General features: G+C 36.5%; 1 protein-coding gene across 1 annotated transcript in view; it reads left to right on the top strand.

Moving 5' to 3' along the window:
* Window positions 1-16432, top strand: part of LOC144978320 (ecdysone-induced protein 78C-like) — a 55046-nt gene extending 38614 nt beyond the window's left edge. Inside the window, exons 3-9 of the mRNA XM_078924194.1 lie at window positions 4476-4600; window positions 9321-9462; window positions 10302-10510; window positions 11786-11930; window positions 12920-13083; window positions 13671-13776; window positions 15428-16432. Coding sequence (XP_078780320.1) covers window positions 4476-4600; window positions 9321-9462; window positions 10302-10510; window positions 11786-11930; window positions 12920-13083; window positions 13671-13776; window positions 15428-15699 — 1163 coding nt within the window. The 3' untranslated portion in view covers window positions 15700-16432. The remainder of the gene's footprint in view (window positions 1-4475; window positions 4601-9320; window positions 9463-10301; window positions 10511-11785; window positions 11931-12919; window positions 13084-13670; window positions 13777-15427) is intronic.
* The last annotated feature ends 4655 nt before the right edge of the window (window positions 16433-21087 follow it).

Raw genomic sequence — 21087 nt, 5'->3', positions numbered from 1 at the left:
AGTCAAGATCTGTGAGAGAACAAAGCTCATACATTCATTGAGAATATTGACCTGACTTATGCTAATAATAGGCATACACATGGCTCGAGACCATTGACATAATATAATGATATAATCAAGTCTGTCCATCGACCCCAGCATAAAATTACAATAGATCATACTTATAACGAGCACGCTTAAAACAGATCGATGGAAATATCAAACACTAACGCATATATCGATGTCTCATTCGGCCCTCCTTATAATTTAAATAGAATAAAGAACTACTGAAGTAAATAACTACTTTTAATACATGTGGTTACTCTTTCTATCTGTGCGCTACTGTCTTGTACATCGTTTTGGGCAAACGTCATAACAACAGTTTCTAATGATCGTGTACGGTCGCGAACCCGCCCGGAAGCTTCGTCACAATGCAACACTCGACTAGGTACTCTGCGGTCTCGGGCTCTTTGCCACAATGCGTAGATGTGAGACATGTGGACAGTCCACACCACAGACTACCGTCCTGTGTTATCTATGGTCCGCACTGATGAAGCGACGCTACCGTTCTCGGCCTTAGTTGATTCGCCGCGACCCATTGCCTCCTCTTCCTGGTACAGAAGCCTGGCAACTTCTCTTCCAGTTTGGAGGTGTTTACGTCCCTGTCCCCCCGAGGGATGTCATACGATTTTAACTTTATATTGCAGTACTCTTTTAAACACACACGCGCGCACACACACACACACACACACACACACACACACACACACACACATTTTAACAAATTTGGCCAGAAAACTCGTCCTTCAAATAATATCAATCGATTAAAATCATGACCCTCACCTTGTCAAAAACTCTAAATCCTGGGACTTCAGATATCCCAGGTTTGAGAGTTTGTACAAGATGAGGGTCATTTTTTTAATCGGTTGATATTTGGAGGACAAGTTGTCTGGCCAAAATGTTTATAGTGTGTATTGTCAGAGTTAGGCTGTATGGTAGTATTGACACATTATGACAAGGATAAACTTTGCCACACCATCCGTTATTTTCCAATAGGTACTATTATTGGGGTCCCTAATAACGCTTTAGTGTGTAACGCAACAGACTGATGTGTACATATTTGATAAAGATCTGAACAAATGTTTATGAAAGGTGCCAGACAAAGCAAGAAGGAAAAATACAAGAAAGAAAAAAAAAAAAAACTATCCCAAAAAATCAGTCTATCTCAACTGGGGATCGAATCTCAGACCTTCTGATTACCGGTCAGACGTGCTACCATTACACCGCAGAGTCTCCCGATAGTTGTGTTTTTCTTTCTTGCTTTGTATGCCAACTTTCATATACACTTGTTCAGATCTTCATCTTATACTTATACCGGTCCCTGCTCCCTAGTTTCTTAATTTGATATGTGCATATTTGTAGGTCTGATAGCCCTATGTGTTATGAGCCTCTTGTTGTAATGGAAATACTCTCAAACCAACGCAAATTAATATTGTTCTTTACAACATTGATAAATCAAGCCCACAATCGCGTTTCTGTTATCAGACCTGCTAATATATGCATCTAGGTACGTACGCATATCATTCAGAATGGAAAAAAACAAAACAAATACAACCAAAAACGTGACCCACCACCGCAATCTGGCCCATCTATGATGGGAGAGTAAGATGCTGAAAAGGACATCTATAATGGATTAGGTGTATATCGTACAAGCATATAGTTGTCCCTTCATCACAGAGCACATTTTGGCGGCTGGTCTTAGCCACCCCATTCCACGGTACTTTTGTTTGTTTGCTTGTCTGTGGGTTTGTTTTTTGACAGCCATAGATTTAATGAGTCAGACTGCGGGCGGTATTTCGTTTTGTCTTTGATTGCTTCTCATGTTATCTTCCCTTATTATGCACGATCGTGGAGAGAGAGAGAGAGAGAGAGAGAGAGAGAGAGAGAGAGAGAGAGAGAGAGAGAGAGAGAGAGAGAGAGAGAGAGAGAGATTTATTGCTGTCTAAAATTATATAACTCAACTTCCTGATCTTCATGTATAGGCATATGCATCTATGAATTATCTCATTGTTTTCTCGATATTTATATCGCGTCATTGTTGTTGTTGTTGTTGTTGTTGTTGTTGTTGTTGTTGTTGTTGTTGTTGTTGTTGTTGTTGTTGTTGTTGTTGTTGGTGGTGGTGGTGGTGGTGGTGATGGTGATGATGATGATGATGATGATGATGGGTGTTGTTGATGTTGTTATCGCATGATACGGGAACTTGGGAAACTTGCTGTGACCGGCTTAACGAGTTGAAATTAATAATGCATATCCGAATATTAGGAGTGCCCGATTCGGCGATTTTTATTGGGTCTGATTTGAAGTATTGGCTGCGGTGGTGATGGTGGAAGGAGTGACGGCGGTAGTGGTTTTGGTGGTGGCAGTGAGCGGCACGGTGTAGATGTGGTAGTGTTAGTTGTAGGGGTTAGTGATAGGTCGGTCGTTCACTGACTGGCCTAGATTTGGTCATCATGGGTTACTTAACCCTTAGCAGTCCAGGTTCGATTTTAGTATCAACTGGAACCCAGATCTCCGTTTGGTATACAGATCGACGTCCACATATTTACAGGTCTGATAACCGAATGCATTTATGGGCAATGGACAATATTTTGCGTTGGTTTGAGAGTATAAATTCCATTACAACAACGAGCTGATAATAACTTGGGTTATCAGACCTGCAAATGTCTACAACGTCGGTAGAGTTCTAATCGCTATTCATACGGATTTGTGGTTGTTGTTTTTTTTTTTTTTTGTTTTTTTTTTTTTTTGGGGGGGGGGGGGGGTTGTTTTGTTTTGTCGTTGTTTTTTATAAAGGGGGAAGGGTCAAGATAAGTTTGGCCAAATTCGATTTTTTTTTTTCAATCCACCCTCGGATTATTAAATTTGATTTTAAAATAAAAATTGATGAAAATTTACTGTGATTATTTTGCTCAGAAATATAAATGGTCAAATTAAACGACAATTTATAAGGAAATGGGTAAAAACCATGCAGTTTGGGTTCCCCCCCCCCCCCCCCCCTCTCTCTCTCTCTCTCTCTCTCTCTCTCTCTCTCTCTCTGAAAGCGATTAGATCCACAAACTAGACTATTATCAAGCGTGTGGTAGGGGTCTGCATTCACAGCCGGATAAATAATGCGAGACGTTATTTTTTGATAGCAGTTTAGTCTCGCTATTAATGAGTTAGTCGTTGCCATCCTGCGCCAGAAGACCTACTCCCCTCTCACATACTTCTGTGTCTCTTCGCCCCCCACCCCACATTCCGTGGTCCAATATTGAGGTCGCTATTGTTTGCATACCACCACAGCCCAGTTAAGAATTGCTACGATGATGATAATAATGATAAGTTGTTCATCACCGTATTAATCGTCGTCGTCATCATCATCATCATCATTATCATCATCATCATCATCATCATCATTATCATCACTGTTGCCGTCGTCGACGTCGTCTGTATCGAGTAGTTGAAGTAGTGGTAGTGGTGGTAGCAGCAACAGCAGTAGTAGCAGCAGTAATAGTACTAGTAGTAGGAGGAGGAGGAGGAGAAGGAGGATCAGGATCAGAAGCAACAGCAGTCATTATTCCACAAGTTTAAGGTATCCACCGCCTGACTAAGTATTGAGTGCTGTAGTTTAAAAAGGAGAAGAAGAAAAAAAAAATCACACATCATTTTAAAAGGGGACTTAAGTACAAAAGAGGGCGATTTAGGGAGCGGGGGAGGGGGGGGGGGGGCAGATATAGTATTCTGAAGCGTCTTGAAGGTAGTGAAAACGTTATAAATAACCAAAATGATTTTTTAATATATATCTTGTATTGTTTGTTTTATTTTTTTTTATTTCTTTATTTAAATTTTTATTTTATTTGTTGTTTATTTTGGGTTCTTTTAAAAAATGTTTTGTTTGTTTTTATTTTGTTTTCCCCGTTTTTGTATCGATTTCATTTTAATTTTATATCTCATGATATGATATTTCAAAAGTTGAGGTACAATTAACTTAAAAATCAAAATATTAGTTGTATTATTTATTAAGATAATATATTCGTATTGCAGGCCTGCGTACAGCTAGAAAAAATTGCGAGGAATGACAGATTATCTATTAGCTCAAATTGCAGAACTACATTGATTCAACGATTTTTTTATTTCGCTATTTTTAAAGAAGGAAAGACTGGTTACAGTACTTTCACATATTATTTAATCCTATTGATGTCAAATTGTTCATATCGACAATTCTTTGTTATTTATTGATTGATTTATTTGTTTATTTATTTTTGGTTAATAAATTGCTCGACAGGACAAGTAGAACTAGAGCAAATGTATAAAATTATAAAAACAAAACTCATAAAATAATAGTGCTAAACTTTTTGATAAAATTTATATTATTTATATATTTATCTATTTACATATTTATCTATTCATTTTTGTATTAATTTATCTTATTTTAATTTGTTTTTCTTCTTCTCCAGATGATGAGAGCAAAGTCCTTCCAGACATGCCAGACAGCTCCAAGCGTCCTTTCGTGCCATGTAAAGTGTGTGGTGACAAAGCCTCCGGTTATCATTATGGAGTTACGTCATGTGAGGGCTGTAAGGTGAGCTTGGTGATTCAGGGCTGAGAATCTTCCGCCTAAAGGCGGATTTCCGCCTAAATGGTGGTTTATCTCCGCCCATCACCATCACTTTTCCGCTTTTTAAAAAGACTCACCACAACCACTACATCAACATCCCTATCACCACTACTTTTACAACCACCACATGTACTACAACAACCATCACATCATCATTCCTATCACCATTGCTACTACAACCACCACCACATCATCATCCCTACCACCATCACCACCACATCATCATCCCCACCACCACCACTACTACTACCTACAACCACCACCACATCATCATCCCTGCCACCACCACCACTACAGCTACAACCACTACTACTACAACTGCCATCACATCATCATCCCTACCATCACTACTACAACAACCACCACCACATCATCATTCCTACTACCAATACAACTACATCCTCCACCACCACATCATCTCAACTATCACTACTACAACCATCCCAAATCATCCCTACCACAACTATTACAACCACCACCACACCATCATTCCCAACCCCTCTACAGCACAACCATCATATCATCATCCTTATCACGACCCTACTACAACCACCACCACATCATCATCCCTACCGCCATCTTTTCTTACTACTACAATATGTTGTAATTACGCTTTCAACTTTTGAAATTCCTCCAAGTGGTGTCAGAAATTATTGCGAGACACATTTCTGATTGTATATCAGTAAATTTTTAATGAAATTCAAATTTATACGTTATCGTCGCATAGATAGGTCTTGAACTCTATTTCTCTCTCTCTCTCTCTCTCTCTCTCTCTCTCTCTCTCTCTCTCTCTCTCTCTCTCTCTCTCTCTCTCTCTCTCTCTCTCACACACACACACACACACACACACACACACACACACACACACAAATCAGTAAAGTGCACCCATTTCTTTAGCCTCGATAAGTTTTCACTTTTCATCTTCATGTACTTAACAATGATACACACACACACACACACACACACACACACACACACAGAGAGAGAGAGAGAGAGAGAGAGAGAGAGAGAGAGAGAGAGAGAGAGAGAGAGAGGGGGGGGGATTCAATTAAAATGTTAATTTCCTGACAATTGCCAAAATGAAACATACGTTAACTAATATTTACGATTAACAAATAAAGCACATACACACACCTAACAATAACGTTCACTCTGTACTTTAACCTCGGTTAGTTTTCACTTTCATCTTTCTGTACCTATCACTATATTCACTTTGGGCAGTCTCTCTCTCTCTCTCTCTCTCTCTCTCTCTCTCTCTCTCTCTCTCTCTCTCTCTCTCTCTCTCTCTCTCTCTCTCCCCCTCCCTCCCTCCCTCTCTTACTCTGTCTCCCTGTCTCTCTCACACTCACACACACCTGGGCGGGGTTCCTGACCTCCCATCGTGGGCAAGGGGGTACATACTATGTCTTCTATCCCCTTATATCTGTTTTCCAACATGCTTTCTGTCTTTGTCTTGGAATGAGATTACTTGGTTTTGTCCTGGCCCTGGCCAGAGTCCTAACTGGAAGGGAAACCGTCAAATGCACAGTTATTGTTTTGGGAGATGATATTATTTTTTCCTTGTAAATCATCTCTCTGTTATGTATTAGTATATTATTTGTTATTTTGAATGTATAATATAAGCATTTGAGTGTATTCCTCTTTGTGCCCGGATGAGACTTATAGGTGATCTCAAACTAAGTACATTGGTGGTATGCTCTTTGAATCTACATCTGATCCCTTTTTGTTCCGTTCCCCTATGTCTTACTTTTTCTTGGGTGCTTTAATTGTAATTCTAGAACTTTTTGCTATCCCATTTTCTTTTTTACTGGCGCTGATATAACCTAAATGTGATGCAAGCGCTGTAAACCCTTAAAAACAAACAAACAAAACACACACACACACACACACACACACACACACACAAACACACACTATCTTTCCTTCTGTCAGACAAACCTAAATCTATAAAGTGGATCATATCCTTTTCACATCAGCCATCATTCTCTCTTTTCACCTTCGACTACACACCTTATCACCACCACCACCACCACTATCATCATCATCATCATCATCATCATCATCATCATCATCATCATCATCACTGCCACTACTACTACAACCACCACCATCGCCACACCATCATTTCATGAAGCACCACCATTACTACAACCACCTCCACCACATCATCATCATAACCATCATTGCCACCACCACTACGACATCATCACAACACTATCACCATAAAAACAACAATCACTACCACATCCTTACCACCACTACTACAACCTCCTCCAACACAACAATATCACCACCACCACTTCTGTAACCACCACAACCACATACATTATCATTACTGCCACCACTACAACAGCCACCATCATATCATTATTACCACCACAACTACCATTCATTTTAATATTTTATACGCCATAAATTGGTTTTGGAACTTTAATTGATTTGAAACAAGGGGTATTAGGATGACTATAGATCTCAATAGATTATATTTTGTATGCAGAAATTCCTGTTTAAGCATTGAAATTGTTCGGAATTGTTTCTGAAATTTACGTGAGCCAAATTTTAAGTTGGCGTCTCTGGTCAACTTGAAACAATGGGATGTGTGCATTAGTGAATCTGTGAATACCGGAGATATATGTGGCGACTACCACTACTACTACAACCATCATCACATCATCATCCTTACCACAACTACTACAACCACCGCCACATCATTATCCCTACCACTACCATTGCTACAACCACCATGTTATAATTACACTTTCAGTTTTTGAAATTCCTCCGAGTGATGTCAGAAATTGCTGGGAGACACATTTTGGATTTCATCACAATAACTTTTAATGAAATTTAAATTTATAGGTTATTTTATCATGGATGGTTCTTGATCTAAGCGCTGAAAAATTTCCTCCTTTTTATTGACCAGTCATTCTCACCCATGGTGATTGTTGGGGGCTATTTGTGCGGCTATATGGTCTTGTGGTATGACACTCGCTTTCTGATCAGAAGGTCCTGGATTCGAGCCTCCCTCAGCGCATAGTTGAGTCCTTGGAAAAGGCTCTTTACTCACATTCTCTCACTGTACTCATGTGTAAAATAAGTACCTGGCCGTTAACAGCATTGTCTCTGTCCGAAAAAATTGTAATATCGCCTAATAGGCGTCATGTCTCCTCCTACATGTTAAGTGTTGCTGTTGGCCAGGAACCCCTTGTAAGGCGCTTTTGAGCATGTTTAGTGGATATTGCGCTATACAAAAGCTCATATTATTTTTTAAAAATCTAATGGCTTTCCAATTGCTTAAATGAAATTGTCCTGCAAGGACAGGCTTGGGATATAGATCTACAGTGAGATCTGACTTGCATTGATAAAGCACCTTCAAAAAATAATGGCCAGGAAACTTTTAATTTATATATCAATGGATTAAGATGGTCAACTAGTCACAAACTTAAATTATTTCTTTAGTTTTTTGGCCAAGATGAAAATTAGATTTATTTATTTATTTTTTAGACTCCTGGTTGGTCACTTTCTATCCTACTTTGTGAATGAGATTTTGTCCAGATCTAGACAGGTGTCCTTCTTTCCCGAGGGGAGTTGATCTGATGTTATTGTATAAGGTTTTCTTCCTTTTAAATAATCCTTTGTGGTGACCTGTATTAGTTTTATAAAACATCCGAGGGTCTCACTGTGGGTGGGGATTTCGTGCTTTCATCTTTCCAGACTGAGAGTGACTTTAGGTTTGGTTTAGGGTTTGATTGTTGCTTGGATATACATTTGAGAACCATTTCCCATGTCTTACTTTTATTTCATGTGCGGTGACCAAAGATTGTTTCTTGCACCAAATTATAATTATAAATTAATCGAACTGTCCTTTTTTTTTTCCTGCCAGTGCCTCTAACTGACAAAATCAAACTAAAGCAAAGATGATCTTGTCATAATAATTGTTTAATGTCCTGATAAAACATGCCTCATGTGAAAAAATTGGAATCCCTGAAGTTAGGGCAAATGTTCAAGGCGATTCTTTCTGAGTAAAATACAACTTAAAATTTTATAAATATCTTAATTAGGGATAAAGTTACTCTTATTATATATTTTTTTGATTTCTCAATTCTTGAGAATAGCATGACATCCGATGTTAATGCTCAACTCATTTTTCCCAAGGACCATCCGAATATGGAATTTCCTTGCCCAAAAATATCAAAAGAATAATGACCAATTGGAATTTGACCGCAAAATAGATAGATCAAAATGGAGGCTTAGGCATGTTCATTTGTCCTCATCACACACACTTCAAGGTCGCAATTATTTTCGGCTGCACAGAGATGTATGATTGAAGTTGCAAGTTGAAGTTGACTGAAAGTGTGTGATTGGTTTAGCATGTATGGAAAGTCTATAGATGACTAGCTCATTTTAGACGGATTATTGATGGTATTTCTATTGTTGTCTCTAATCCAGTGGCCTTTGAACTTGTGCACTGTTGTAGTATGTGGGAGTCTTTTTCAGTTGTTCTGTTGCGCTCTAGAGAGTGTTTTCTGTATTGGTTATGGATGAGGAAGAGCTTGTCTGAGGTCTGATGATGAAAGTGTAAAAAAATATGTGATACTGAAACTGTTGAACTTAACTTTATGAATGAACCGTTCAAAAAAAGAAAAGAAAAAGTGAATTTACTTTCTTTTTAAAATTCTGTCTCTAGGGTTTTTTCCGTCGCAGTATCCAAAAACAGATAGAATACCGCTGTCTGCGGGATGGGAAGTGTATGATAATACGACTCAATAGAAACCGATGCCAGTATTGTCGATTCAAGAAGTGTCTGGCAGTTGGCATGTCCAGGGATTGTAAGTCAATTACATCTTATCATTTTTAAATCTTTATCTTCTTCTTACTTTTATTTTTCAGTCTTTGTGGTAGACATTAAAATGTGAAATGTGCTGTTTTGATACAAAAAGATGCCAATATTAAGCAATTCTAATAATTATTGTAACAAACCAACATGGACAAAGCATCAATTTTGTTAATTTTTAAAAACGCTTTGAGAAGCTATTCCCGGCATATATTCTTTTTATGCCAGACCCTCAGAGATCGAATACAATTTCTTATATTGCAAAAGAAAAATTCAACATCACTATTTCATACCATTTTGATTCTGTATTCACATTTCGGGGTTTAAATCATTCCTATATGTTACTGCTTTGAGATGGTGGGTCACATATGTGACAGTATGTTCTCTCATATTATTATCTCTAACATTTTGTCATAGTCATAGTATTATAGCACTCCCTCATCGTCAAATAAGTTACCATGTTCACTTAAGAATTGATTTATCATCTTTCATTGACACAACAAATTTCATATTGATGAGCATCTACTCTATCTTCGATTATGACAGTGTGTGAACGAGATGTAAATAATATACTTTATTTTAAAGTCTAAATTATTAGATTCATCTGAACTTGTTTAACCATGTTAAAGACAATGAATGTGTACTCTTCAAAATATCAAATTTTGTAATTCTAGTTATTTTAACTTTTTAACTCAATTTTCCAAGACTGTTTCGTCCTTGAACTAGAATAATAATACAAGATTGAAATGATCAGTCACTTATTTGCCCACCTAAGTTAACTGTAATTTTTGATTAAACAAGCTAAGCTCTTCTTGTGGTGTATTTATTTTTCAGCTGTCCGATATGGTCGTGTTCCAAAACGTTCCAGAAGCGTAGAGGACCACAGCGTGTCATCAACCGATTCCAGCCAGGACCAATCAGCAGTGGAATCCAAGCAGCTTGCCATCTATGACATCATACTCAATATATCACAGGCTCACCATGCTCACTGTGCCATTACCGAAGACAAAATCAAGAATATACCTCGAAATCCAGCCTCTTTGGTAAGGATGGCAAAGGAAAAGCAATTCTCTTTTATTTTTATTATTTTTTTTTTCTCATCACATGGGTTTGAATGGCTGATTTTGTAAGTGGAATCATGCACTAACATAACACTTCATTACTATTGATTTAGTCTTGAGTACTCTTGGTTAATTTTTTTTTTTTTTAATTTATATTTTTGCTTATAATATTTTGCAAATTACACATTTCTTCTGCAGCTATTTGAGACACAGAGGACCGTTCTGTGAATTGGCAGGACATTGCTTGGGTAATTTTGTAGTTGTCATTAATCAATTTACCCAAAAATGTCAGTTTTGTTAGAACATGATTCCGGGGACAGAATCCAGTTTTTACTTTGGTGGGGAAAGGGCAGAGAATGACCCCTATCTGTCCTGCCACCATTGATTAAGAGCTGGATCTGTTCGATCAGGTTGAAGTATTTTGCGATATGTTTATTTCCTGTCTTTAGGGCAGTAAGCAATTTTGTTGCCCATTTGGTTCCACATAAGGATACATTTCAGCATCTTAGTCTTTCTTATGATTCTAAAAGACTGTTTTAATTTTTTTAAATCCATAAGCCCAAGTTTTTACTTGAGCTTAATTTTTATATCTCTCAGCACTAGATGTAAAAGGCGTGGGTATTTCCACTTTTTGTCAGGGTTTCATTTTCTTAAAATTATTCAAGGTCTTTGATGGAATAAGGTTAGTTTGCTATTTGATATATTCGCCAAAAGTCTCCTCTGTCATCGTTTCCACGAGAATATGATTAGAGTATGAAACGGCCTGATGATGCAAAGTGAAAATAAGAAATGCCCTTTTCCCCTAACTTGTTATTTGCCTTATGCCATATAGGCCTCACAGCTTTTACTTCCCCTCATTGTTCTTGCTTATGACTTCCAAGGTATTCTGTTGGGTGCTATGTATTGTAGTTCTTGAAGATCTGTTTGAGATTTAGCTTGCAGTTAGTGATCCTTTTAGAAGTAAGGTTTTAGTGTGATTGGTTGGGTTAGTGATAGGTCCTCCCATTTGATTTTTAGCATTTGTGGTAGAGAAATGATAGATACAACTTTTGTTCAGCGTTATTCTCTCTATGATTTTGCTCAACTAACTGCCATCGAGCATCCAAAATTTCTTCTGCATTTTCTATAGAGTGATTTATTTAACCTGTTTAACTTTTTGTTTTATATATCATATTCCTTTTTCTTTGGTACTAAAATGAGAGAGTATTGTCTGTGCCATTGAACATTTAATACTCTTTTCCACCATCCCTATTTCAGAGGTCAAAGATTCGCATCCCTCAAGGTCAAGTGATATTTACCAACGAGGAGCTGGAAATGCAGCGACTGTACATGTGGCAACAGCTGGCCTACCTCATCACTCCATCCATACACAGCGTTGTCGAATTCTCTAAACGGGTACCTAGTAAGTATGCAATTTTGGTCTTGGGGAGCCAGACATTGAAAGCGAAAAATTAAAGTAGAAATGATTAGAACAATATTGAAATTTTGAAGGTTTAAAAAAAAAAAAAAATGAGGTTTCCTTTCTTTCATTTTTTTTCCTTTTCAATTCAAGAATTAACATTAAAGCATATAAATTTAAGTTTATTTTTATCATTTAGATTTTAAACTCAATTTTGAGTAACAGTTTTAATTCAACTTAACAGCAGATGAGGTAATGAGTCAAAAATACAGCTTTACTGTGGGTGTCCTTTCTTGCAAAGTGAAAGGCTTTTATTAATCTTGAGAAATATAAAGGTATGGAGAAGTGACAGATAAAAACAGAGATTATAAATATTACGGTGTCAGAGCCAACCCTTGCTGAGAGAGAGTGATCAACAAGCAATTGCACTGGCCACTAAGTCTCTCATCTACTAGTCAAATTATTCTTTAATGGATAGAAAAAAAAACACTCACCACAACCACTACACCAACACCTGTACCACCACTACTATTACACCCACAACTACCACTACATCATCGCTCCTACCACCACTACTACAACCACCACCACCACATCATCGTCCCTAGTACCACTACTACTACAACCACCACCACATCATCATACCTACCACCACCACGACAACCACCATATGTTGTAATTGACTCTTTCAACTTTTCAAATTCCACCGAGTGGTGTCAGAAATTGCTGTGAGATACATTTTGGAATGCTTACCAGTAAATTTTAATGAAATTCAAATTCACAGGTTTTGTTCTCATGGATGAGTCTGGATCTACACGCTTAGTAATTTCCTCCTTTTTTTGTGACCAGTCATTCTCACCCTTGATTCTGCTTTTCATTTTTTTTTTACTTCAGAATGCAGAATAAACTTTGTTTTTTTTGTGGCCAAAGTCTTCCAAGGACTACTTTTTAAAATTTTATTTTATAAAACTATATCTTTTTACCTTACCCAGATTTTTCTGAGTTGTCCCAGGACGACCAGCTGATTCTGATCAAGACGGGTTTCTTTGAGATCTGGTTGATTCGCATGTCACGAATGATTCTCAAGCAAGACGGAGTTGTTGTCTTTGAAAATGGCAGTTGTATACCACGGGATGAGCTGGCTGTGGTCTACGCTGTAAGTAGATATTATATTCCTTTTGAAATGGAGTGAATGCATTTGGCAAGGAGGATACAGTCTCCCAGTACGGGGGTCTTGATAGCTCAATTTATCTCATGTTTTTCTCCTGAGCCTACTGTATTCCCAGCAGTAGCTAGGTCTGTTAGATATTGGAAAGTCAAAGAATAGAACAGCATCCTATTTAAAAGGTTCAATATTTAGTTAGTGCAGCTATGTGGTCTGGGGGAATGACAATTGTTTTCATATCGGAAGGGTTCGAGCCTTGGTGCAAAGTTGAGTCCCTGGTAAAGGCTCTTTACTCACATTCTTTCACAATGCTCAGGTGTAAAATGAGTACCTGGTCATCAACAGTGTTGTCTCTGTCAGAAAAAAAAAAATGTAATACTGCCTAACAGGTGTCGTGTCTCGTTCTACATGTTAAGTGTTTCTGTTGGTCAGGGACTCTTTGTAAAGCGCTTTGAGCGTGTTTAGTGGATATTGCGCGACAGAATTAAAAAAAAAAAAAAAGCTCAAGTTTGCATCTTCTGCATTATTTGTGATTAATCTTGTATTATTGTCAACAATGTAATATTTCTTATCCCCAGCCTGACTTTGTAACGTCCATGTTTGAGATGGTGTCCAATTTCAATCTACTCAATTTGAACGACACTGAGATTGGACTCTTTACGGGTATCGTGCTCACAACAGCTGGTATGCTAAGTTTTTTCCTCTTCATAACTTGTAACAGTGGATTTTTGTCTTCCTAGAAAAATTATTTTTTAATTATTATTTTTTCCTGATTATAGGGGGGCAGTCATTACTTCTTGATATCCTTAAGTCAGCTCCTTGTTTTTATCTTTCCAAGATGCCTTTCGGGTACTTTATTATGACATTTTCAGGTTTTTCCAAAAAGAAAAAAGTGTGATTCTTTTGAAGAATTTTTGCCAAATTCTTTTCATCACTAAATTCTAGGCAATTGTTTTGTAATTCTCAATACTGGATACAAAGCTGAGACATACAGTCCTTACGAGAATTTCTAGACTAACAAGCACCTTTTGAAAAATATACTGGTGCACAAAAGTAACCCACCACTTCTTTCAATGAAGATTTAACATATCTACTGAAATCTGGTGTCAAACTTTAGGTCAGTGTTGAAAGATGAATCATTTTGCTTCAAGATGAATCCAAATTCACAATGATAGGGGAATAAATTAAATCACAGTACCCAAAAATGTAGAAGTAGGTGTCAGTTTTTAAAATGCACAAAATTCAAGGAGAAATCGTGTTTAACTGCACTTCAGTACCATGTATGACCTCAGCAGGCTTGAATTAGGGATCGACACAGTGTGCGCATGGGTAAGGCAAGTCTTTGAAGCATTTTTTGCGGTATGCTATTCCATTCGTGATGCAAGGAATCTTCCAGTTCTCGACGATTTGTAGGAGAATTAAGACAAATCAAGAACAATATGAGGCCTGCTGTATACCAAACCAGCTTCTGAAAGACAGCATCGAATAGTCATAGACAATACGGTTCCTTGTTTCCTAGCCACTTCTCTACAGGTTGCTGTGCTTGTTAAAAATAGATTTTGTAAATGGCTGCTCACAATATAGCGATCTTGACGTCGAGTTGTCACACTTGGTCGACCGCTTCTTAGCATATCGCTGCTGGTCTCAGTTTCTTCATAGCAACAAAGGAAGCGGTATATTGTTGTGCTAGAACAATTTAGCCATCTTGCAATCTCTCTTTGCTGGTATACGCTGTTCGCTTAATCTAGGCATCTTGTTTACATTGAATGTGAATGAATAGGAGTCTCATTTTTGTGGCCTTTTAATACCCATGGTGAACACTACTGAACAACAATTTTTTGTTCAGTTCACAGCAACCGATCAAGTTGCACATGCCACATGTCTTGTTTTAAGCTTTTGCACCTCAAACGCACACTTTCCATTATTAAAAATGTGATTATTTATCGTTCTTATTTACCGCGTTGAGATCTTTTCAAACACAGGTGTAAGAAAAATCAGGATTGTGGTGATAGCTTTACAATGGTGCATTTCTTTTGTGCATCAGTATATTACTTTACAAATCACCCCTTGGCTCCTAGTCAAAACTGACCAATGTTAAGGGGAAAGAAGATGGCAGAAGACATGGCTTCATGTTCATCACCAAATATTTAAGCTGGCAAACAATAGCCTGTCAGAAAAGTGAGAAATAAAAAAATATATATATAAAGGTTGCCGAATGTTCCATCACTATTGCACTTCTTCCATTTATGGGCACAATTTGTGGGAAGAAGAACTACCTCAAAGCATGTTAATCAAATAATTAATATCTTTTATTATGTCTCCTCCCCATTCTCAGATCGACAAGGCCTAAGTGACCCGTCATCTGTGGAGAGAACTCAAGACCAGCTTGTGGAAGCCCTCCAATTACAAATCAGTCGCAGCCACTCCACTGAAGAGAACCTGTTTGCCTCCATCATCATGAAGGCGCCAGAACTTCGCACACTGGGGTCAAGACACAATGACCTTCTGCGATGGTACAGGTCACAATGGCATCGCATTTCTCTACCTCCTCTCTTTGCAGAGATTTACGATATTCCCAAAAATCCTATTGATGCTCAATCACAATAATGGTAGAATTTTTTATAATGCTTCTGCTGCTTTCATCTTGAAGTGTGTATTTCCACGAATCACAAGAAATTTTGGGACAAATCTTTTAACAGAGCAATTTCAACGGATCTATATTTAAATCTTAATATCTCTCTTGATTGTTTTCTTTATAATCTGTTAATACAGAGCATGCCGTGTCATAGTAATTACGGATGAATTACTAGTAACATTCTAAGATCAAAGATTAAGAGTAATCAAAGAGAGTAATCTGACTGTTTAAATGATCTAATCGTGGCGAATGTGCCATTAAATGCCAAGAAACAAACAACAAAGAGAATAATAAAGTTGTGAATTGCATTTAATCCTTTGGCTTGCATATTTTGCAGGTAGTAACTAAAGATTTTATGAATTACTCCTCAGTTACAACAAATATATCCATCCTTTAGTTTATCAGGTTATTAATTACATTTTAAAAAATCATTTGTCTTTGAAAATTCTTTAAGTTTTGTCTATAATTTCTTAGGCCAGAAAACATCCAGTATTTTTTTTAAAATGCAAAATCAGGAACTTTCCAGGTTGTCATTTTCTTGGTGTGAATACCATCTTTCAGATGAAAGCAGCAGAAGAGTGAAAGTAGTAAGAAATGAATAAGATTATTATTTTTTTTTTTGGTAATATATTTATATTTACAGTGCTGCATTTATTTTTGTACGATACTTGTCCCCCCCCCCCCCCCAACTCCCCTCATGAGTCAGTAGGTTTATATGATGAAGATTAAAAATTATGAAAACTTTTACTCTGCTCAAAGCTGCCATCCTCTCAATAAATGAAAGTGTGAGATCGCTTATTAATATGGTGAAAATGTATGTGAAGGGGAGAAGTGTAGAATTTCCAAACATTAGGGAAGCTTTAACTAAAGACTACAAAATATATTCTCTACAATTTATCTTGCGTTTTGATGATTGGTTATCCGGATGGGCGTTTTATTCAAATGCATTCTAAAGCAGACATCAGTTAAAGCACTTGAACTTGAAAATATTTATCTAAATCCAATAGAAGCCACTTAAGAATTGTCGACTTCGTGCTATTCAGTGAGTTACAACAATATATGTGATATACTTTATTTAAAAAAAGCTGAGTGTCTCTCTTTCAGTTGGAATCCTGTTGTGGCAAGTTTGAGTCTTAAGATGGGGTACAAAGTTAAATTCCTGCTGGACTGGATCGGATCTACTTTTAGGAATAATGATCATATTATGTAACCCACTGTTTCTTAACTCTCACCTTATTGACTTTTTTCAGGATGTTTCCCAAAATGCCATACTTATTCATCACAAAATTGGTTTTATTGCATAATTCAAAAGCAATATGTTCAGTAAGACGACCTTTACATAACACCATTAAAATCTTATAGCTACAACAAAGATTTTTTTTTTCAAATTTTGTGAATCTGAATAAGAAAATTGTTCATTGTATCATAACAAATTTGACGATTTTTCCTGTAGTTGGTAAGGAGAGGGTTAATGATACTATCTCGGCTGATAATTGAATTTTTAGTTTTTAAAAATTGGATAAAGTCTGTATGTTTTATTAAGTAGAATGTTTCTGGATTCTTACAGTGCATAAACTGTTGATCAACATTGATTCCATTTTTTTGGCACCCGCTTCACTCCGACATAATGCCAGTTTGATGCATTGAGTTACATATGTCATGCTTTTTCTTAGGCTGCCTAGATCATAGGTTGTTGTAAGCTCTGAATTGTAAATCTGTCATAATTTTCTTTGTATTTTTGTATTCTTCTTCTTAATATGACCCAGAACTATTTTAAAACTAGCACTATATACGTTTTGTTAATGTGCAGTAACAGTAAAGCCATCATTTCATGTAACTTCATTTCAAAAGGAAATATTCTGTCTTTGTTTTTGGATCACTAAGAATGTATTTAGTTTTGTTGTTGTCATTTCCTTTCATAAGAATCCAAGTCTTCTAACAAGGAAAATAAGTGAAATAAGGCAAAGCAGCCTCAAATTCTCCAAATTCACAGATGCAAAGAGTTTCTCCATTGAGACAAAGTTACCCTATTTGACTGTGTTCTGTTTCAGTAAGTTGAGATGATGAAAAGAAGAAGCAACTAACAATTCTACCTCTGGATGGGGTTCCTGACCTCCTATAGTGGGCAGAGGGGTACATACTGTGTCTTCTATCCCCTTATATCTGTTTTCCAACATGCTTTCAGTCTTTGTCTTGGAATGAGATCACTTGTTTTTGTCCTGGCCCTGGCGAGAGTCCTAGCTGGGAGGGAAACAGTCAAATGCATAGTTATTGTTTTGAGAGATGATATTATTTTCCTTGTAAATCATCTCTCTGTTATGTATTATTATATTTGTTATTTTGAATGTATAATGTAAGCATTTGAGTGTATTCCTCTTTGTTGGATTTTGTGCTTATGTCCGGATGAGACTTATAGGTGATCTCAAACTAAGTACATTGGTGGTATGCTCTTGGAATCTACATCTGATCCCTATTTGTTTCCAGTTCCCCTATGTCTTACTTTTTCTTGGGTGCTTTAATTGTATTTCTAGAACTTTTTACTATCCCATTTTCTTTCTTTTTACTGGCGCTGTTATAACCTAAATGTGTTGCAAACGCCGTAAAACCCTTAAAACTACATAACAATTCTACCTCTTGTTTTCTATTTTGATTCGCAAGATACCTCATTAACCTTTAGTAAAATAAATGCAGCACTGTGAAAGATTATTCGCTGTTGCCATTTTTTCAGAGAATGAAATAAAATCTCTTTTAGTTTTATTTTATAATTTATTTTATATTATACACTTTATATATGATAGAGAGATAAATGATATATACATTTATATTCTTAGATTTACAGACACTTGTATAAAACATGATAAAACGATTTTAATTGTGCACGTGAATGATAGATGCAGGGATGATGAATTTTGCATTTATTGTATTGTTCTAATATTGAGTATATTTTTAAAGAAAGAGTTTGAGGATACGAGTATGTTGCATGAGTTGTAACAATGAATCCAATGGAAATATAAAACTAAAGAGCTATACAATTTATGTAAGGCAAAACAAGGAAATTATTAATTTTTCCCCCCGTGTCCTCTGAATCAAAATGCAAAGATATTTATGATGAAATGACTGAAGAATGGTACCCATTGTCTCAAAATGGTATTATGCCAGGAAAAGTAGAGAATGATGGGGACTGGGGATCGTAAAAATGCCAATGAAAAGATGAATACCGAAAGGTGTTCTTTCCATATTATTCTTTTCATTGTATTTTTATGTCAGGATGCCTTCGATGGTGAAAGTTGAATTTAAAGTCGAAAATGTAAAACTAGGGTTAAAATTATTTGTGTTAATATGGAGAATGACTTTAGTTGAATAACTTGCAGAGAACAATTTGATATGACTGATCATTTTTACGTTAAATTCGTTGTTTGATAACTGGTCCATACTTAGGAGAGAATTGTGAGCTTATTTGGTTAGTGAAACTTTTCTCTGATTTTATTGAGCATGTCATCTCGGGGGAATAGATAGATGAGGAGGTTGCCTTTCTTGACACCAGTCACACTTTAGATGGATTTTCGATGGATAGCATGCAATTGTTATTGTTCCTTTAGTGCTACAGAAACAAGGATACTGGGTGGGGTTCCCTACCTCCCATAGGGGGCAGGGAGGTACCTACTGTGTATTCTATCCCTCTATATCTGTTTTCCAACTTGCTTTGTGTCTTTGTCTTGGAATGAGATTACTTTGTGTCTTTGTCTTGGAATGAGATTACTTGGTTTTGTCCTGGCCCTGGCTGGATGCCCTTGCTGAGAGGGAAACAGTCAAAAAGTATAGATGGGAGCCTGTGCTTGTGTCTGGATGAGACTTTTAGGTGATCTCAAACTAAGTACTTTGATAGTGTGCTCTTGGAATCTACATCTGTTTCCTATTTGAACCAATTCCCCTTTGTTGTACCTTTTCTTGGGTGCTTTAATTGTAATACTATAACTTTTTACAATCCCTTTTCTTCCTTTTTACTGGCGCTGATCTGACCTAAATGTGTTGCAAGCGCCGTAAAACCCTTTAAAACAAAACAGGGATACATTCTGGCTCCATGAGGAATTGTATTTGTTTCAGTGCATCCCATTTGGCAGCTGTCCCATTCATGAGTTTGGATGATACTCTAGGGCAGGAAATTGCTGTTATCTGTTCTAACCATTCCCCTTTGTCTGAGTTTTAGAGGTAATAATAATAAACTCAAAAATCTTTGGAATATTACATTGTTTTCCCTTCTTTTTTTTTTGGACTCAATGACCTGTCTGTGTCACTGGCTCTATATAACTACGTGTATGATATAAAGATTGAAACAAACAGTCTAAACGGTTTTGAATATTGATGACAGGGAAACCTAATGTATATCTTATTTCATCCTTTTGTTTTGCCTTACAGAAATTTAATGTAATCTTTGGTTTTATTGTATAAATTGATGATCGTGGTGTGGATTTGAGGCATTGTGATGAATGAATCTGGATTTATATGGTGCTTTTTCTATAATCTGTTTTTATTATTGTTAGATTCTTTTTTTTTCTCAAAGGTATATCTTATAGATGGCCCATTACAAGAAGTGGCTATGATACTTCTGACCAAGTGTGGACATAAGTGCTTATTTCATGTTCCGAGTCATCGATATATACCAAAAAATGAGCAATTTTCATACAAGTTTTAATGTGGTGAAATGACACATTGGTCATGAGTCATATCATTGTTGTTGTTTACCAATCAGCCCACACAATATTGATATTATTTTTATTTTCTGTATCACCCTCACCCTGAGCATGTGAAAATTGATTTTTTTTTTTTCCTTTAAATTTTAGATGTTTTTGTAGATTGTGTAAACTGGATGTATCGGTTTTAAAAAATCAATTTTTTTAAGGTATTTAAATTTTATTTATAATATGTATCAAACAGTCTCCATGTGGTATTTTGTGTGTTGAACTGTCAAGCATATGCTGAAATTGAAATATAGATTTAAAATAAGGAATATGAAATGCTGATATATTGGGTTTTATAAGAAATTATGATAAATAAATGAATTTAAACTCAGCTTCTCACTATAGTTTTAAATTTTCAACACCTAGTTTTGCCCTACATGATACCAAATGCCATTAGGTCCTATATTTTAACTCTTAGTTCTGGTGACTTATAATTTGTGAGGCTGTGACAGGGATTCTTTTTGAGATTTTTTCTGTTTAGAAACAACTATAAATTGCTCTTTGAATACTGCTTTGACTCCTTATTTCAACTCATACCCTTGCCCCACTTTCTATTTTTGGTGTAGCTGAATTCTAAATCTTTGGTGTTTTGACTATTCCATCATTCTTCATTATTTACTG

This window comes from Berghia stephanieae, chromosome 8 (genome assembly GCF_034508935.2).
Source record: "Berghia stephanieae isolate SIO BIC M18660-M18661 chromosome 8, UCSD_Bste_1.3, whole genome shotgun sequence".
Lineage (NCBI taxonomy): Eukaryota > Metazoa > Mollusca > Gastropoda > Nudibranchia > Aeolidiidae > Berghia > Berghia stephanieae.
The sequence above is the reverse complement of the archived record's forward strand: the minus strand, read 5'-3'. Positions and strand labels throughout refer to the sequence as shown.